Genomic DNA, 20,151 nt, shown 5'->3' on the forward strand with positions numbered 1-20,151 from the left:
TTTAACCTACCGTGCATTATTATTCAGGTATTGCCCTTTGTTACTTTTCATACTTAATTTTTGTCCAGAGTATAACTACATATGTGGATAGATCTCACTCAAGAGGTATGCAGTACACAAGAATGATAAATTATTCTGCTCTACTACATATACATGGCTCTTGTAACAAGTTACATTATAATACTTTAAAACCTTCTTAACAAGTTAACCTGTCAATTCAACACAATGCTATTTGGAGATACCTTAACATTATACTTAACTGTTTGTTTGTTTTTGTATTTTTTCTTGTTTTTCGCCGTGACAATCACATTGCTGCATTTCCCATTTTTTACTTGTTATAATCAAGCGCGAGGTATAAATTATAAGCTATGGAAGACAAATGGGAAGTAGTATAGTAATTGAACGAGTCTAGCGCACCCCAAAATGACAATTCATTAAATCATCAAAATAACGTCTTAATTACATAAACTGAAATTTCTAAACCATTAAATCATCAAAATAACGGTTTCAAACATTCAAAAAACCCCAATATAGATATATAAGACACTTTTTCATTGAACGAGTCTAGCGCACCCCCCCCACCCCCCCCTTAAAAAAAATATCATCCCGTTATACCCCAAATTGAAAAGTACAGAAATGCTTAAATCATGATAATTATAGTACCCGCCAAAAAAAAAAAAATTTTATCCCCGGCGGGACTCGGACCCACACCCCTAAAAAATAAAAAAAAAATGATATATAGGCATCCGAACAAATTATATTCGTAAAAAGTAAAATGTAATAATACCTATTACTATACTACCGACGATTAATGCTGTTTTTTTATCTTCGTGTTCTGTTGATATATTTTTTTTTTCTATTCCATCTGACACTTTAACTAAAGATTTAGCTATTTCTTTAGGTTCTGGTAAAGATTTCTTTGTTGGCGTTCCTTTAATTTCTGTATGTAGAATTGTTGGAATTGGTTGAATATTAACATCATTATTCAATCCGAGCTTTTGATAATCAGTTGCTACTATAATTTTATTATTATAATTTTGTATTTCTCCAATTCTTAATTCCATATCACTGGTGCCATATATAATCCAATTCCAAAAACATAATCAACTTTACTTCTGGCATATTTTAACGTGTTTTGATATCTTTTAATTTGACTCGGTAAATCTACGGGACCATTGATAGCATCTTCAACATTTGCAAGAAACTGTTTTGTGCATCAAACGCTGTTCCTATACCGAGTATATCCGTTCTAGTTGAGATTGTGAACCAAGAATAGCCCAACAATAAGTCCTTATGGATTCGTTAATCCGTTGAACACCTGCTCTCGTAAAGCCTTTTGACGTATCAAGAACAAATGTAGTCCAAACATCCTTTACACCATCTGCTTGTTGAATGTAATCAATATGAATTTTCTTTGGCGGAAGATATTCGCATGATGAAATACCACATTTTCTTCCACCTGGAACTTCAGGCCCGAATGTCATTTTAGAAAAATCTAAATCAGATGATGTGCTGCTAGAAATATGTTTTGAAGAATAATCATGTCTAAAATCAGTTCGTTTCCATGCAGACTGACTAGTTGTGTGAACTAATCCTAAACCATTTCCACTTTTATACATTTTTTGTCTCCAATCTGAATGAGGGTCTACATTAAACTCTTTACATATTCTTTCGTAAGCACCACGGTCATAACTGTTGTTAAATTCATTCCAACTTTTATCTTGTGGTAAGGCAATAGATAATTCAAATAATATTCTTCTTGTTTGGTAGTAAACGTGAAATAAGAATAGTGAACCGGTCAACCCTCCTGCTTTTAAATGGTTGTTAACATCTATACCACAACCTGTAGTAGCACACCATATAGCGAAGTTTAATTGATTTTGCCAAAACGATAACCAGTCTGCATTCCATCTATTAACTATTTTATTTGATGATATTTTTGGTAATAGGTAATTTTCAAATATATTTGGGAAATCCGCATTAAAACTTTTCTTATCTGATGAAATAATAACGGATTGTTTTATTATATTTATAGGTTTTTTAAGATATATTCCTCCTGTATTATAAACTACTTCTTCGTTGTATTTTGAAATTATGTACTGTCATTTTTATTTATTTAAAAAATGTATCAAACAATTTCAAACATTGAAAACACTATAAATTTGCTACAATATATAGATAACAAATGTGGAAATAAGATAATTAGATTAAAGAGTTTTACTTATACTATAGGTTGGTATAATTTAATTGATGAATATATACAAAAGTATTTTGATAGTCCTAACAAGATTACAAATGGTTATTACAGTTTTCAACAAATAGTAGATATATTTGACAATTATAATATTACATTAACTGTAAATGAAACAAATGGTATTGCTCTTTTAATCTACTTCAGATAATGTTTTAATAGTAAATGGTTTAATAACGATTTGGGTTTAAAAGTAAGAAGTTTTGCTAATGAACGCATTACGGTAAAGACAATAGATTTGCCTTATAAGAACAACTATATTTCTCTTGAGCAGATAAATATTTCTTACAATTTCTTGATGGTGCTCCTAGGATATTCTTTTGTGTTCGTTTGAAAATAACCTTCGTTGGATATTGTTATTATTATATTTTAGTAATCACAGACAAATTGACACATGGTGTATTTTGATTAGTATACGCGTTTGTGTTATGAATAAGGTAGAAAATAAATCAACAATGGTTACATTAGTTGTGTTTGAAATAGTTTTTTATTTTTATTATATAATTATAGCAGCTGGATACAACATTCGGCAAAGAACAACTTCGCCAAAATGTTCACCAACGATACACTTTACCCGGTGAAGCACCAAAACTAATAGCACCATATTACCGGGCAATGCTTCTGCTTTACCAGCTAGAGTAGCTAACAGTTTACCAAGATTTGATAATTGTTTTTTTATCCAGTCTTTTACACCACTTCCATCTTTTGGAGGAGGCTTAGGTGTTGTAGTTCCACCACCGGTAGTAGGAATAAAAGTCTCAACAATAACACCAATAATCATACCAAAAGCAGTTAAAACACTAACAATTGTAATTCCTTGTTCTCTGAATAATGTTTTTATTCTCTCGGCTAATGTAGTGTCTTCTTTTAATACTTTATATATTGTTTCTTTTATTCTATTTATCTGACTACGTAATTTATCTCTATTAACATCAATAACTTCCAGTCTTGCACTTTTTTCAAACTCCAAATCTCTTATTCGACTACTTATCCTTTCTATTTGGAATTCATCATTATCTGATTTGGCTTGTTCTAATTTACGGTTTTCTCTTTCTATGTCTTTATTTGTTCCAGATAGCTTAACTAATTCATTTGCAATCTCTTCTTTTACAGTAGTCATCGCTTTGAGGACACCATCCATTTCTCTCTTTGTCATATCTGTTTGTGTTTCTTGTTCGTCAGTAAATGATGTTTCTATTACTTTCACTGCAGTTTCAGCTGCATTAGGTAAATCAATCATTTCTATTTTATCAACATTAGGCAGATCATCTTTCGCCCTTTTCAAACTTTTAGCCGCTTGTGCTGATAATGTTTTAGTTGTAGATCTATAATCAGGTAAGTTTAATAAGTTTATAATTGCACTTGTTCCACCACTACCAATTTTACTCGCCAAAGAACCCAAGTTTATAAAACTATCACCTTTTTTGGAAGTAATTTGAGTATCTTTATCACTTAACTTTAAAAATAGTGTTTTATTATCAGGACCAAGTTCAAAGTTTGAATAATCAATATATACAGGGTATAACCCATACTTTTCTTTTATCAAATTGTAATATTTTTTTACTACATATTCTTTTTGTTCTACTATTAATTGTGTTCTTGTATCAAGATCATTACCGATATATTCAATATGAGCACTTTGGTTTTGTATAGTTCTATTAAATTCATAATCATCATCTACAAGCAGTTCATTATCCTCATAATAGTCATCTTTATCAAACGCAGAATTATCAAATTCAAATCACCTTCAGCCATTTTTATTACTTAAAAAATATCCTTAAAAATTTCCTTTAAAAATGTCGGCTTTTGGAGAAAAATTAAACCCTTACAGAAAAAATAAGAGAACCACGTGGTGTAAGAGCATTCGCAAAGTGTTGTTATAACCAATAATCCCTTCAACTATTGACCAAAATCAACAATTGTTAGTGAGATTTCCTAATCTAAGTAGCAATGATGTTATTGTTCCGGATCAGTCAGATTAGCATTTGAAATTGAACTAAACTCTAAGATGTAAATGCGAACAGTATATCCAAACATAGGAAGAGCAATAATTAATGAAAAACAACAATTAGAATAAGTGGAAATGAAGTTATGTCCATTTGATGACAGTGACATCTACCATTGTTATATCGATTTATGGAAGTCTACCCATGAACGTGTAAATTATGGCCTATCAATGTATCAGGCAAAAAATAATATGTTAAAAATAGAGGTTGGGTGCTACAGAGCTGTCAGAAGAACAAAGAAGATAAGCCATTGCAAAAGCAATACAAAAACAGGTTTGCATACCACTTGATTTTTGAATCTATTAGAAACTCCAGATATGCCATTTTATCAGCTGGTCTCGGTGATAGACTCGAATATGAATTTACTTTCAATGATTTATGGAAAGTTAATTAATATCAACAGATAATACTTCAAGTTCTAGCAATCAAAAAATAATGTTTGGAATTTTGATATGGTGTCTGACACAGAACTTTGCAGGACAAATAAAGACAACAAGTCATGTGGTAAATGATTTTTTTATATACAGATCTAAAAGGACACAGAAAAATAACTAATAACAATCTGATACGCTTTGGAATATTAATCTAAATGTTCCAGCTAGAAGTATGAAAGGTTATTCTTTAAGTTTTTATTGAAGACCCAGAGTTAGACATCCAAGCTGAAACCTTTTACGAATTCGAAATTATAACAAATTAGAAATGACAATAGAAGGAGTCCCAAATCAACTATACAGTCAAGGAATGAAATCTTATCAACAGTGGGATGAGATAAATAAATTCTTTGCTTTGAATTCAAAACGAAATAAAGAAACAAATATGATTGTAAAAGATTTATATTTAACTGATACAACCTTAGAAAAATATTTAACAAACAATTATGCATTATGGTTAGATTTACGTTCCACGGATGACAACTCACTACACGGTTCGGGAAGAAGAATTGAAAATGCATCAGAAGGTATCACAATACAAATTACGAAAGAATCAGGAGCGGATGAACCTATAAATGTTTATTTATATATTATACAAGATGCACAAATTAATTTTGAAGATGGTAGATTTAAAGAAATTAGTTATTAAGCGAGTAAGTAGATTATTTTATTTTTTTATTATTAAAATGGAATTACCAAAATATCCACACTGTGCAATTATTTGCGGTCAAACTGGTTGTGGAAAGACTGAATTCGTTTTAGACTTACTTGAAGGTAAATATAATCGTGTATTTAATCATATTGTTATACTTTGTCCAACCATTCAATGGAACAAAGCATACAAAAATCGTAAGTGGATTGGTGACGTCAGAAAACCGAAAACAAAGAATGTTATAATCGTAAATCCGTTAATCAATGGTGAAGAGAAATTACAAGAACTATTAAGAATTTTCTTCAAAAAGTACGCTGGTTCTCCTACTTTATACATCATTGATGATTGCAGTGCTACAAAAAGAATTAACGAAGAAAAAAGATATGCTTTCGGAATTGGCTTTCTCAGGAAGACACGCAGAACAATCAGTATGGGTTATATCACAAAGATACAATTCAGTTTTAAAAGATTTAAGAGAACAAACAAAATGGTTATGTATGTTTTACACAAAAGACAGAGATAGCTTTGAAAATTGTCTACGAGAAAATGATGTCATTCCTACATTGGAAGAAAGGCAAAGAATAAAGGAAGAACTAAAAAAGGAGAAGCATCGTAAATTAATTTTGAAAACTGACCAACCTACTAATTATTGGGTAGTTGATTAAGTTATTTTTTTATTTAATTAATGCTATAGTAATGCTATAGTAATGCTTTAGTAATGCTTTAGTAATGCTATAGTAATGCTTTAGTAATGCTTAAATTATATAAAATAAAGAATAAATTTTTGCTTAAGTAATGCTTAAGTAATGCTTAAGTAATGCTTTAGCAATGCTTTAGTAATGCTAAGGTTTTTACGTATGTTTTTAGTTATGCTTTAGTAATGCTTTAGTAATGCTTTAGTAATGCTTAAATTATATAAAATAAAGAATAAATTTTTGCTTAAGTAATGCTTAAGTAATGCTTAAGTAATGCTATAGTAATGCTTAAGATTTTTAATATTACTTAAAATAGAATAAAAAAAAATGATACCTGAAATACTTCAAATACTAACAATTATAACAAACACTGCAGTCTTATCAGTAGTTGGATATTGCGTATTTAATTATTATAAAATAAAAAAAATATTTAAAAATATACAAATAAAAATGGATGTGCTGAAAAAATACTCAAAGAAAACATTACATGTGATGAAAATAATGAATTAGATGGAATGAAACTTGATAGATTAGCATCAATTGTTGCTGGCGGAGGAAGTAAACAATATCTTGGAAAAGAATACCAAATGTCAGACATTGATACAATGACACCAGAACAAATAAATAAACTATACTGCAGATATGAAGCTAGATTAGGAGCAAGTATGACTAAGACATTGGGAAACTCTTTTATTAATTTATATGTTATGGGTGTATCAAAATATTTTAATGTTGTGGATCCCCCAAAATTAATACAAGATTTAGAAGAAGATCCATTTGTAAATAATGCTCTGAATAGTTCATGTTGTAAACTTTATTTAAGATACGGAATGTATCTTGCTCCTTTTACTGCTATGTTAACAACAGCAAAACATATTGATTTTAATAAATCTACTGGTGAAATTACTACAGATAATGAATTAGAAAATATTACTATAAAAAATGACGAGTGAAAAAGTTGAAATTATTATGCCGGATGAAAAAGAAAAAACTAAAGAAAAAACGAAAAACCCAAAAAGAGTATCTGCAGGTAAGAAAGGTGCAGAAGCAAAAAAAATGAAAGCTGAATTAAATAAAAAAGAAAATGAAGAAATAAAGAAAGAAAACATAAAATTAAAATCTATAACAAAAGATGATGATGATGAAGTTAAAGAATTTACAAGTTTAAATATATACGAAAATTATATACCTTTGTGTTTAATTGGAGTTGCCGGATTGTGATTATATATTTATAATTCTAAACAAGTTAAACCTATTATAGAACAGCAACCTGTGATACAACAGCAACCTGTTCTACAAAAAAAAGAAATTGAGTCAAAAGAAAATAGTATAGGAAGTTGGTAAAAAAAAATTGTTTAAATTTAATATATAAAAATGGCGACACAAATTGACGGAAAACAAATAGCGAACATGTTATATCATGCTGGAGTGGAAACTGCACTAACAATTGGATATTCAGAACTAGGTAGAAAACTATTAAAAAGACCAGCACCAAAAGTAGATTTTAATATGGGAGATGTTGGAATGTTAACTATCGATATATTACTCGCAATGGCAACTAAAGATATGTTGGTTAAGCAGGGTATTATACCAGCAGATATTATGAAGTAAACTTTTTTTAATTTTATTTTATTTATTTAAAAATGGCTAGTGCAGTAATAATGATGATTGGTGGTGCAGCGGTTAATGCGTTAGCCTTTTCGGGTAGTAATTATTTGTTTTCTCATATGGGTAAAAATAGTGATATAGAGAGAAAAAGACACGAAAAAGCGATGGAAAAATTACAAGAAGAAACAACTGCATGGAATGAAAAGAGAACAGAAAGATTAGATTTTATTAATGAACAAATGAAAAAGGAACGTCATGCTACGGAAGAATTTGATAATGCTGATACAGCAATGAAAGAATATTATTATATTACTGGAAAACAATTACCGGCTTTACCTCCTAAACCCGAATTAAGTGATTTTTACACTCCGTCAGAAGACCAGAAAAATAGAGAGATTGCATTTATTGTTGGTGGTATGGCATTAACTGGTTTTCTTGCATATAAAATTAAGTAAAATAACCATACGGTAAAGTATCTATTCCATTATCACATATATATCTTTTATCATCAAATGGTGACATACTTATTTTATTTATTTCATTAACATACATTTTATGTTTATCAGAATTCATTGTATACATTTTATTCATTTTAGTTTTATTATTAAACAGACAATCTTTATAATCATCAAACTTAATATCTTTCTTTATTGTTGTTTTTCCAATTCCTTTTAAATTTTTTTCTTCTTCTACTTTTTGATTACTTAAATCTGTTAACGTGAAAGAATATGCTTTACTTCTCAGGAAAACTATTTCATTCATAATTTTACCATTAAGTTCATCTTTAAATTTACCAATTACTTTCTTATTATCTTCTGAATATAAAGGATGATCTTTAGGATAATCTGACGTATCTAGTTCATCTTTTATTTTTTCCATATCTTCATATATATCTTTAGTTTTAATAGAAAAGAAAATACTATCAGTATCACTTGCAACTAATTCATTCTTTTTCCATAATTTATTAACAACATTATAATAAAAGTCATACATTAATTTTTTTGAGTAATCTAATACAGCTTGTCCTAAATAAATAGGTTTGTTAAATTTAACGGAAGTAACATTATTTATTATTGCAACAAAGTTATCGTTAAATATTACTGAATCTTTAAAATTTGGTTTGTTTATATATTTTTTTACTTTGTCTTTATTGTTAGATAATATAATTTCACTTCTTCCTCTAATATTTTCTAATGTCTTTCCGTAGAAACTATTGTTCATTAACTTCCATAAGTCTTTTTCAAAATCTGATTTTCCATCCTTTCTTTGTTCGGTATTAAAATCAATATATTTTTTTAACCATTTACTTTCTTCAAAGGAAATAGTTCTATATACTTTTGTTACTTTCATACCGAGTTTAATATATTCCTTTAAAATACTATTATGAACAATATATTTCTTTTTATCATATAATGTTAAGAAAAGTTTTTTTTCTTTACCTAATGGTTTATCTCCTAATAACCTCCTCTTTTGGGTACCTCTACGTGGTGAGGAGGAGTAACATGTGTCCGTTATGGGGGTGCGCTGCTGTGCGCCTGTATGACGAACATATGGCCAACACCCAGACTGCCTGTTTGCCGTGGGCAGCGTCCCGTAACCTAGAAAGGAGGGTCCTGGTAGTTGAAGGATACCCAGGGATCTCCAGTACTCCTAACACACTGCTTTGGCCTCTGCTTTAGGGTAGACGGGTGACCAAGTGAGCCCGGCTTTGGTCAATCGGCTGGTCATGCCTTGCCCTTGGATATATATTTCTTAAAAACTTGAAAATTTCATTGAACTTACACGGTCCCGAAATGAATACAATTCAATTCACACAAATTATTAAAAAAAAAAAAAGTTTAAATTTTTATTTCTACTTGTGTTTCTTGTATACCTTTAATTCCTACTGAAACTGCTATGATGGGTGCCGTTATGTTAAAACAATATTTCATATATGCATTATAAATACAGTATAACATATCCAAGAAGGCGGTGGCTAATGGGCTAATTGTGTAGGTTGTAAATATTTGCAATTTATGCGAGTATATCTCTCTGGTATCCTTGATGTGCGGAGACTGGATATCCGTCTCCATCGCACATCCCCATGTTGGAGTCCGAGGTGGCTGGGGAACCTGGGAGACGAATTTTAATACCTTTAATCATGGATATACAAACAAAAAAACGAAAATCGCAAGATGATTCAAGTGGTAACATTTCATTTGATGGAAGTTTTCCCCGTTTTCTAATAATCAAATCAAACGGATCCAAATCACTTACTGAACTTAGCCCCTTCATTATAGAAAAACAACTTTCGGCTTTAATTGGAACACCTAAATCTGTCAAGAAACTCCGCAATGGAGGACTCTTGATAGAAGTAGAGCGGAAACAACAATCGGACATTATTCTGAAATGTACCAGCTTTTTTAACATTGACATAAATGCCACACCACACCAGTCTCTAAACTCCAGCAAGGGCGTCATCAGATGTTCTGACCTTGCTGGAATGCTAGAAGCAGATATTGCTGAAGAGTTAAAATCACAGCAGGTATCAAATGTCAAGCGCATTCAGTCTACAAGAGATGGTAAACGACTGCCAACGAATAGCCTTATTCTAACATTCTCCACACCCATTCTCCCATCATCGATACGAGTAGGTTACCTTAACGTTCGCGTTGCGGTTTACATTCCAAACCCAATGCAATGTTACAAATGCTTCAAATTTGGTCATCATGAATCAAATTGCGTTAGACAGACTATTTGCCGCCGATGTAGCTCAAACCATGACAAAAATGAGACTTGTAACGTTCCTGTTAAATGTGCAAATTGTGAAGGAGAGCATTACGCCACCTCCCGGTCATGCCCCTTGTGGTTAAAGGAAAAAGAAATTCTTCGTCAGAAGTATACGCAAAATATTTCCTTTCAAGATGCACGAAAGCTTGTTGAATCACAAGGACCAAAACAACTGTCGTATTCAGCTGCAGTTACAAAGTCTGTTAAGATGGTTGACTCTGCAGTACAGGTCAACTTATGTCAATGCCCCCCAATTAAGTTACCATTACCTACAAAGCATACAGCTTCACAAAGTAAGCAGTCTACCTCTGTGCAGACTCAGTCACCATTAAAGTCTTCTCCAAAGAAGCAAACCGCAAACATTCAAATAGCATCTTCTGAGAAAGTTATTCCAAAACAATCGCCTAAAGAGCGAATTGTCATCACAGATCGGTTGAAAAAAGCAATGCGGAACCCGATCAACACAGAAAATCGGTTCGATCCACTTCACGACACCCAATTGATGGAGGATGAGGATCTTTACCTCTCCCCTCCTCCAACTCCGAATAGCAGAAGTCCAATAAAGTTTCCTAAATGATATAAATATTCTTTAAAATGGATAATAGAAGTCATTCTATCCTACAATGGAATTGCCGAGGTCTTAAGTCAAATTATAATGATCTACTTTTACTATTATCAAATTTCTCTCCAAATGTATTATGTCTTCAGGAGACTATGTTATCTCCTAAAGATAATATCTCTATAAAAGATTATACAATTTATAATTATATATGCACTAGTAACGCCAGAACATCAGGTGGTACAAGCATTGCTATCGCAAATTGCATTTCTCAAAAAGAATTAAAACTAAACACAAGATTACAAGCTTTAGCTGTGCAGGTGACCTTACATCGACCACTAACAATTTGTTTTTTATACCTTCCTCCAAATTTAACGGTAACAAGTGATGAACTTGAAAGTATTGTTCGGCAATTACCATCACCTTTCCTTTTGTTAGGCGACTTTAATGCTCACAATCCTATGTGGGGCAGTACATCTACAAATAATAAGGGTAACATAACTGAAAAATTGATAGATAACTTTCAGCTTTGTTTATTAAACAATCGGTCACCTACATATTTACATCCAGCTACAGGTACGTTTTCTTGCATCGACCTCTCGATTGTCCACTCTGCTATATACTTGGACTTCGATTGGAAAGTTTTAGATGACCAGTACGGCAGTGATCATTATCCATTGTTACTTACATCAAATGACTCTATACCAGATGAAGGACGTCAAATTTTTAAATTTAAGAAAGCAGATTGGGAAACATTTACTAGGCTCTGTTCTATTGATCTAACAAAAATGAATTTGATTTCACCTCTGATGATATAGCTGAAACTTTCTCTTCAGCATTACATACGATTGCTTGCAAAGTTATTCCATTACAAAAAAATAATAAAAGTAACAAAATCAAAAAACCATGGTTTAACGATGAATGTAAAAAAGCCGTTCGTATACGTAAAGCTTCACTCAAAAAGTTTGAACATAGCCCTACAACAGAAAACCTTGAAAATTATAGAATATTTAGAGCCAAAGCTAGAAGATCAGTGCGTCAATCTAAACGCCAATCATGGCAATCTTATGTTTCAAATATTAACTCAAATACTCCTATTAGGAAAGTCTGGGATGCAGTACGAAAAATAAGTGGTAAGTATAAAAAGAGTCCAACTGTTCATTTAAAAACTGGTGATGGCCAATATGCCAAAACAAAAACAGATATTGCAGAAACTTTGGCTAAAACGTTTGAAAAGAACTCTTCTTCAAGCAATTATACAAATACATTTTAACAACATAAATGTAAAGCTGAGAAAGAGTATATTAATTTTACTACAACAAACGACGAAGACTATAATTCCCTTTTCTCTATTGATGACTTAATTTATTCAATCAAAACTGCAAAAGATAGTGCTGCAGGCCCGGACGAAATTTACTACCAGTTTCTTAAACATTTACCACCCCAATCCTTGGACTTGCTTCTTGAAATTTTTAACAAAATTTGGGTATCTGGTCAATTTCCCAACACTTGGAAGAATGCGTTGATTATTCCTATCCCTAAACCTGGAAAAGATTCAACTGACCCTACAAATTATCGCCCAATTTCACTTACAAGTTGCCTCTGCAAAACATTCGAGAGAATGATAAATAATCGGTTAGTTTGGTATCTAGAAAATAATGGAATTATCACTAATTTTCAGTCAAGTTTTCGTAAACAGCGAAGTACAAACGATCATCTTGTACGACTTGAGACTTTTATTAGAGAAGCCTTTGTAAATAAACAACACCTGGTATCAATTTTCTTTGATCTTGAGAAGGCTTACGACACTACTTGGAAATATGGTATCCTAAAAGATCTGAAGGATGCTGGACTTAATGGCAGACTTCCTCTTTTCATTTCTGGATTTTTAAACGATAGGCACTTTAAAGTAAGACTTGGTTCAACTTTTTCTCAAGACCACCAACAAGAACAAGGTGTTCCTCAAGGAAGCATACTTTCTGTTACACTTTTTGGCCTTAAAATAAACAATATTGCTAGCGCTCTTACACCAGGCATAGATTGTTCTCTATATGTAGACGATTTTCTTATCTGCTATCGATCGAAAAGTATGAGAACAATTGAACGGCAACTTCAACAAAATTTAGATAAAATTCAGAAGTGGGCAATAGAAAATGGGTTTAAATTTTCAAAGTCAAAAACTCAATGTGTTCATTTCTGCCGATTGCGAAAACAACATAATGACCCTGAACTTTACATATCTGGTTCTAAAATTCCAGTAGTTGATGAAGCTAAGTTTCTAGGAATTATATTTGATAAAAAACTTTCTTTTATACCGCATATTAAACATTTGAAAACTAAATGCCTAAAAGCTTTAAATTTACTTAAGGTTTTATCAAGTACAAATTGGGGATCAAATTCTTCCACATTACTGAAACTATACAGAAGTCTTATCCGATCAAAATTAGATTATGGTTCTGTAGTATATGGGTCTGCAAGAAAATCATATCTTCAAATGCTAGATACCATACATCACCAGGGTTTACGTTTAGCTTTAGGTGCTTTTCGCACTTCACCTGTAGAAAGTCTATATGCGGAAGCTGGGGAACCATCGCTTTATCTTCGTCGTAAAAAGCTATCACTTCAATATGCAACTAGAATTTCATCTAATAGGAAAAATCCAGCTAAAAATATTATTTTCAAACCAAGTTATACTGAAAAATTTGTTAACAAACCAAAGGAAATTAAACCATTAGGCCTTCGTTTAAAAGATGATTTAGATAAACTTAAAATTAATCCAGACAGTATCCTTCAAAATGACGATGAGGATGTTCCACCCTGGACTTATAATTCCCCGGAAATAAATATTAACCTTTCAAATATAAAAAAGGCATCAAATTCACCTGAATATTTCAAAGAGAAGTTTCTAGCAATTAAGGAAGAACATGAAGATTTTATACATATTTATACGGACGGTTCAAAAGAAGGTTGCAAAGTAGGTGCGGCTGTGTTTGAAAATAATTTTACATCTAGTATGAGGTTACCAGATAATGCATCAATTTTTACTGCTGAAGCAAAAGATATCGATTTAGCATTGTCATACATAGCACAGCATACCCACGATAAATTTGTGATATTTTCTGATTCGCTTTCTGTTTTAATATCCATTAAAAATAAAAAATCTGACAATATCATTGTAAAGAAACTTCTTTTACGATTTCATGATATACTAAAAACAAAATATGTTAAATTATATTGGATTCCAAGCCATGTAGGAATACGAGGAAATGAAAAAGTAGATGCTTTAGCTAAACAATCATTAAATTTTCGAAAAACTGACTTATTGTTACCTGCTTGTGATTTTAGACCAGCTATAAATAAACTCGTATCATCTGAATGGAAAGCAAATTGGGACAATGCCGTTTTTAATAAACTTCACGATATAAACCCATCTCTTGATATGTCACCATCTCTATCTCTGTCAAACCGCCGTGATCAAACAGTTCTTCTTCGATGCCGAATTGGACACACTAAAATTACCCACTCTTATCTCCTCACAAATGACAATGCCCCTTTCTGTGTAGGTTGTAATGAAAATTTTACTGTCAAGCATTTTCTTCTTGAATGTCATGATTTTTCACAGGCCCGTAATAGATTTTATTCTGTAAATTCACGCAAAGAACTTTTTAATACAATTCCATCAAAAAACATAATTGATTATTTAAAAGAGATAAATTTGTATTCTAGGATCTAATTTGCTCATTTCTATTGTCATTTACAATGCTTTACATAATATTTTAAGCCTATTATAGCATTCGGCACGATATGGCCAGTTATGTGTTGACGTGCCGTAAAAATCCAAACAAACAAACAAACAAATCTCCTAATAAATTTAATTGATAATCAGATAATTCTTCTTTATTTACTTTAATTTTTTCTGGTGCTAGAGGATATCTAAATGTTTTCTTTTTGCATTTATTTGTATATTCTAAATCACATTCAACTATACATCCTCTTCCTTCTGGAATATTCTTATAATATTCCTGATTTTCTTCCCATTTAAAATCTCTTGTAGGTAAAGGTTTTGACATTGCCCAACCGTATAAATTATTTGCATCAAGATATAGTAAATATTTTTCTTCTAGAAAATCATGTAAGTTTCCTCCATTCTTTAATATTTCTAAACATTCTTTCATTTCATTTTCATCTAATATTCTATTTCCATTATCATAGTTAGGAGTATATTGATTAAAAGCTTTAACGTGTCTAGGTCCTAGAACACCAGAACATCCTCCTCTAATACCTTTCTCAAACATTTGTAACATATTTATATCTGTTAATAATTCTAATTCTATTTCTGTATACTTTAAACCACATTGCCACGTTAAACCTGGTGCAGAATAACAGTAACAAGGATCAATTTCATGATGTTTTAAAAAGAATTCTCTAAACTTTTCGAATGCATCTGCTAATATCAATACGTCTGTTTTAAGATATAAATTATGATAATCCTGTAAAGTTTTACAATTATAATGTTTCCAGACTTTTTGTGCATGTTCATACTCTTTTTCTGTAATTGTTTTTTGGGTTAATGTTGAATAAAATTCTTTAATATCTGGCAATTTATCATCTTTTAATCTTTCAATAGAATCAATGTATTCGTACGGATAGAATCCTTTTTGTTTTAGTAGACAAATATTTCCGTCAAACTCTTTTTCTAAAATAGGAAACTCGTCCATTGATTTAGCAATATCTGATAAGCCTTTTAACATAAATCTGTATGAATCAAGGAATCTTAATTTTTTAAATGCTGTTCCGTAATCTATAGAAATATATTCTTCTGAGTTTTTAGAAAGAAGTTTTACTTTATTATATTCATCTTCATACTTCATCAATTCTTCAATTACAAAATGGAAATCATAATTTGATCCATTATGAAAGAACACGGGTATTAATTTTGTTGCTTTACCTTCTTTTGTATTGCAAGATTGACACGCTGCTCCTCTATATTTTCCTGAAAGATGATTATGTTCCCTTATTTTACAATTATCTTCAAATTCTTTTTTACAAATATAACATTCAGTTGCTTCTTGAAATTCATCTTCTTCTTGTTTACTTAAACATGGTTTTTTCTTTTCATTTAGATACATCTGATAAGTAATCTTTTTAAAAATTTTAACTATCTTTTCAACATATTTTTCTTTTGCATCGTTTCCAACATAAGAAATGTATTCTGATTCATAGATTTCTGGATAATCAGATTTAACATATATTCCATAACTATTTATTTCTTGTTTACTTATCGGGTTTATATAAGATTCATTAGGATTTGGTTGAGATGACTTTATGGGAATATTGTTTGATTCAAAATCAGAATAGATAACAAATGGTAATTTATTTTTAAAATGATAATTTGTAAATTTAAGAATATTTTCTCCTGGTTTAGGCATTATGGTTGTACAAGGTTTATTATCATAACATATTTCTTTATGTCTTATTAGTGTTTTTTCTCTTTGAAATCCTTGTAAACAATTTCTACATGTAAATGATTTATTCTTATTCTTATCACACATGAAACTATCTAAATCTTTAATTAAACAATAATGGGTATTTTCATTACTTTCAATGTATAAGAGATCAACTACATTTTTACTTTCTATGTTTGAAACATAAACCGGATATAAAGATTGTTTATCTGTTTGGTTCTCTAACGCAAATACGTTGATACTTAGATTATTTTGTTTCTCTACTTTTGGGATATCTTTTATTGATACAGGATATTCAATCCCTTTCATATTAATTTTATTTTCATATTCTTTATATTTAGTTACTCTTTGTTTATCTCTAGAAGCAGGATATAACTTTGATAATATAGACCAAAGAAAACATTTGTTATCATTTTTATTTTGAACATTAATAATATTAACTGATTTAAATTGAAGAGGAATATAAGATGAAGCTTTCTGATAATCATATTTATATTGTTTCACTTTTACACTTTTAATATTGTTGAAAACAAAACCAGATCCTCTTTCTTGAAATTCATCTATCCAAGCTTCAAATTTATTTATTAAACTTTTATAGAATGTAGATATATTATTTTGTGTTAGGATAACTTGAACAGGATGAGAGTAATGACTTTCTATTATATCAAATGCCATGGGAGTTGAAAATTCACTCGTTATTATTATTTTTATTTTAAGAGGAAATTGATTGATATCTATTTTATCTTTTAATAATTTTATATATTTAGTTATACCCTCTTCGTCTATATCATCAATAATAGTTTCAGTAATAAGATCTTTAAATGTTTTGGATTTTTGTGTTCTCATTTTTAATATATATAATTTTAATTATCTATAAATTTTTTATTTTTTTTTATTGTAATATTCATGTTGATAATTAGGATTTTTAAGTATAAATTCTTGATAAGATTTTTTATATTTTTCTTTATTATTTTGATAATGTAATATTTGTTTTGGTTTATTACATTGTATACATGAAGATTTAACTCCCATTATTCTACCGTTTTGTTTATGATATTCGCTTAGTAATTTGTATTCATTACATTTTGTACAGATTTTTCCTTCTGTCATTTTTTACGAAATCAATTTTATATATTAAAAATGGAGCATCCGAAAATATATTGTTTACGTTGTAAAAAACATACCGATAATGATTCAGTAGAGCAAGTAACAACAACTAATAATAGACAAATGCTAAAAGCTAAATGTTCTGAATGCGGATCTAAAAAAAGTAGATTTATAGCTGGTTTAACAAATAAATAAGCAGATGAATTACATCATAGAGTTATAAAAAAATTCCCCAAAAGACGTGTTTATGTTAATTCAATAGACCAAACATGGGCAGTTGATTTAGCAGATATGCAACAATATTCGAAACAAAATAAACACTATAAATATTTATTAGCAGTTATAGATGTTTTTAGTAAATACGGTTGGCTAATTCCCTTAAAAAATAAAACAGGAGTAACGGTAAGTGAAGCATTTAAAACATTATTTGAAGAAAGAAAACCAATGTATATTTGGTCAGATAAAGGTTCTGAATTTTATAACCGGCAAGTAAAAGAATTGTTAAAAGAGAATAACATAAAGTTATATTCAACTGAGAATGAAGAAAAATCTAGTGTAGTAGAACGCTGGATAGGAACAATGAAACAACGTATGTTTAAATATTTTACTGCTCACGAAACTAATAAATATTATGATGTATTAGATGATTTAGTTAAAGATTATAACAATACAGTTCATTCTTCAATTAAAATGACACCTGTTGAAGCAAGTAAAAAAGAGAATGAATCAACAGTGTATGAACATTTATATCCGGAAAAAGAAGAAGAAATTAAAAAACCTAAATTCAAAGTTGGAGATAGAGTAAGAATTGCAAAAATGAAAGGTAAATTTGAAAAGGGTTATACTACCCGTTGGAGAAGAGAAATATTTGTAATTGATGAAGTTTTAAATACAGATCCTTTTACTTATAAAATAAAAGATTTAAAAGATGAAGAAATTAAAGGTAGTTTTTATGAACAAGAATTACAGAATACTGATTTTTAGAATATAAAAATGAGTATCTTTGGAATCAAAAAACATAAAAGAAACAACTCTGAACTTGGTAATAAAATGAATATACCATTAGATATGAGCGGTAACTCTATAATTAATTTAGGAAATCCAGAAAAACCAAGTGATGCTGTTAGCAAAAGATTTGTTTTTAGGAAAATTAAAAGTGTAATAGACGACTATGAATTGGAAGATATAAAAAACATTAAAGACTTACTTCAAACCGAAAAGTCAGACATTGATCAACTTTCTGAAAGCATTAAAAATAATGAAGAAGCAATAATCACACTGCACGGTCAACTCCAGAAAGAAATGGCAATCTTATCAGAATCACTTAGTAAAACAGATGATGAAATAAAAGTTGCATTAAGGCAAAACATTCTTTTAATCGCAAACCGAATTGATAATATAAAGAATAGCATGATTAAACACAACGAACTTAAGAACAAACTTGCTGAAGTTGAGAAAAAGCTACAAAATATGTATAAGTTAGAAATAAAAGAAGAAATAAAAACGTTAAAAGATGACTCAACGGAATTGTTTAATACATTTTCTGAAAAGTTTGATGAATTCAAAGCACAACTAGAACAATCTGCTTCACAAAGAAGCGATGTTCAAGATGGAGAAATTAATAATTTAAAAGTTAAATTAAATCAAATGAAAGATTTCCTTACTGATAATCTGCAGAAAGAAATTACCAGACTTGATGTGGATGTTAAAAATTCAGTTACGATTCTGAAAAGTAAAATAGAAGCTCTCGAAAAGGTGCAAAATAAACGAGCTGATGACTTAGGTAAAATTATACTTGATACAACCTCGGACCTCTCAGTAGTAAACAAGGAGATATCTGATATTATTAACAACAAAATATATCATGTTCCTTTATTTCATATGTGGAATGATTCTATTCAAGAAGTTAAAGTTTTACCTACTACTTACGAAATCGGTAAAAATAATCGTTATATTCAAACTCATAACCTATTTGAGTTTTTTAATTCTCATTATTCACCTGTTGTAAATTATAATGATTATATAGAAGAGGAACGTGAATTGAATATAGGTGACTTTAGAAACGTGAGTGGTTTTACAACTAAAAAAGATGGAACATACTACATTAATATAAAACTTATAATAAAGGGTAAAAGCGACTTTTTATTGATATGGCAGGAAAATTACAGATCTGAAAACGAAGACAGGACTCATGAAGTACTTTTAAAAAGATCAACGGATGCAGATGTGTTTGAAGACGTTATAAAACAACAGTTTTTAAAGAATACATCAATTGCAATTATTCCAGTTCTGATTACCGACCAATTATTTACTATTGAAAAAGGTAGTTACATTAGATTTACTTATTCTTGGGAATGATTTCTTTTAAATTGTATTCAAAAAAATCCCTTTAAAAATGAAGCAACCAACAGCCCCGGATCCTTTATATCCAGAATTACCAGTAGAAGATGGTCAAAATTATAGATTACAGAAGATATCAGAAATAGAAAAAAAATTAATTAATGAGAGGGATACTCGTAAATCATTATACAAGAAATATAAACGCGGAATTAATATTACTGATGGTGTTGATACAACTCTCATTTCTGGGAGTGTGGTTATGGGTGGT

The 20,151-nt window shown here is 30.1% G+C and overlaps 1 protein-coding gene across 1 annotated transcript; it reads left to right on the plus strand.

The window, feature by feature from the left end:
• The first annotated feature begins 7,678 nt into the window (after positions 1-7,678).
• On the plus strand, positions 7,679-19,901 carry LOC132720564 (uncharacterized). Its single transcript, XM_060704721.1, has 3 exons — positions 7,679-8,057; positions 17,806-18,366; positions 18,610-19,901. The coding sequence occupies exons 1-3, from the start codon at positions 7,679-7,681 to the stop codon at positions 19,899-19,901; spliced, it is 2,232 nt and encodes a 743-aa protein (XP_060560704.1).
• The last annotated feature ends 250 nt before the right edge of the window (positions 19,902-20,151 follow it).

Source organism: Ruditapes philippinarum, unplaced genomic scaffold, assembly GCF_026571515.1.
Source record: "Ruditapes philippinarum isolate M1 unplaced genomic scaffold, ASM2657151v2 ctg366_1_1_1_1, whole genome shotgun sequence".
Taxonomy (NCBI): Eukaryota; Metazoa; Mollusca; class Bivalvia; order Venerida; family Veneridae; genus Ruditapes; species Ruditapes philippinarum.

Bases quoted from the DNA above. Each gene is read 5' to 3' on its own strand.
- LOC132720564 (XM_060704721.1), top strand. From the start codon at position 7,679: ATGGCTAGTGCAGTAATAATGATGATTGGTGGTGCAGCGGTTAATGCG. The intron at 8,058-17,805 runs GTATGGCATTAA...TTAATTCAATAG, and splicing joins GATTGCATTTATTGTTGGTG to ACCAAACATGGGCAGTTGAT. The intron at 18,367-18,609 runs GTAAATTTGAAA...ATATACCATTAG, and splicing joins AAGAATTGCAAAAATGAAAG to ATATGAGCGGTAACTCTATA.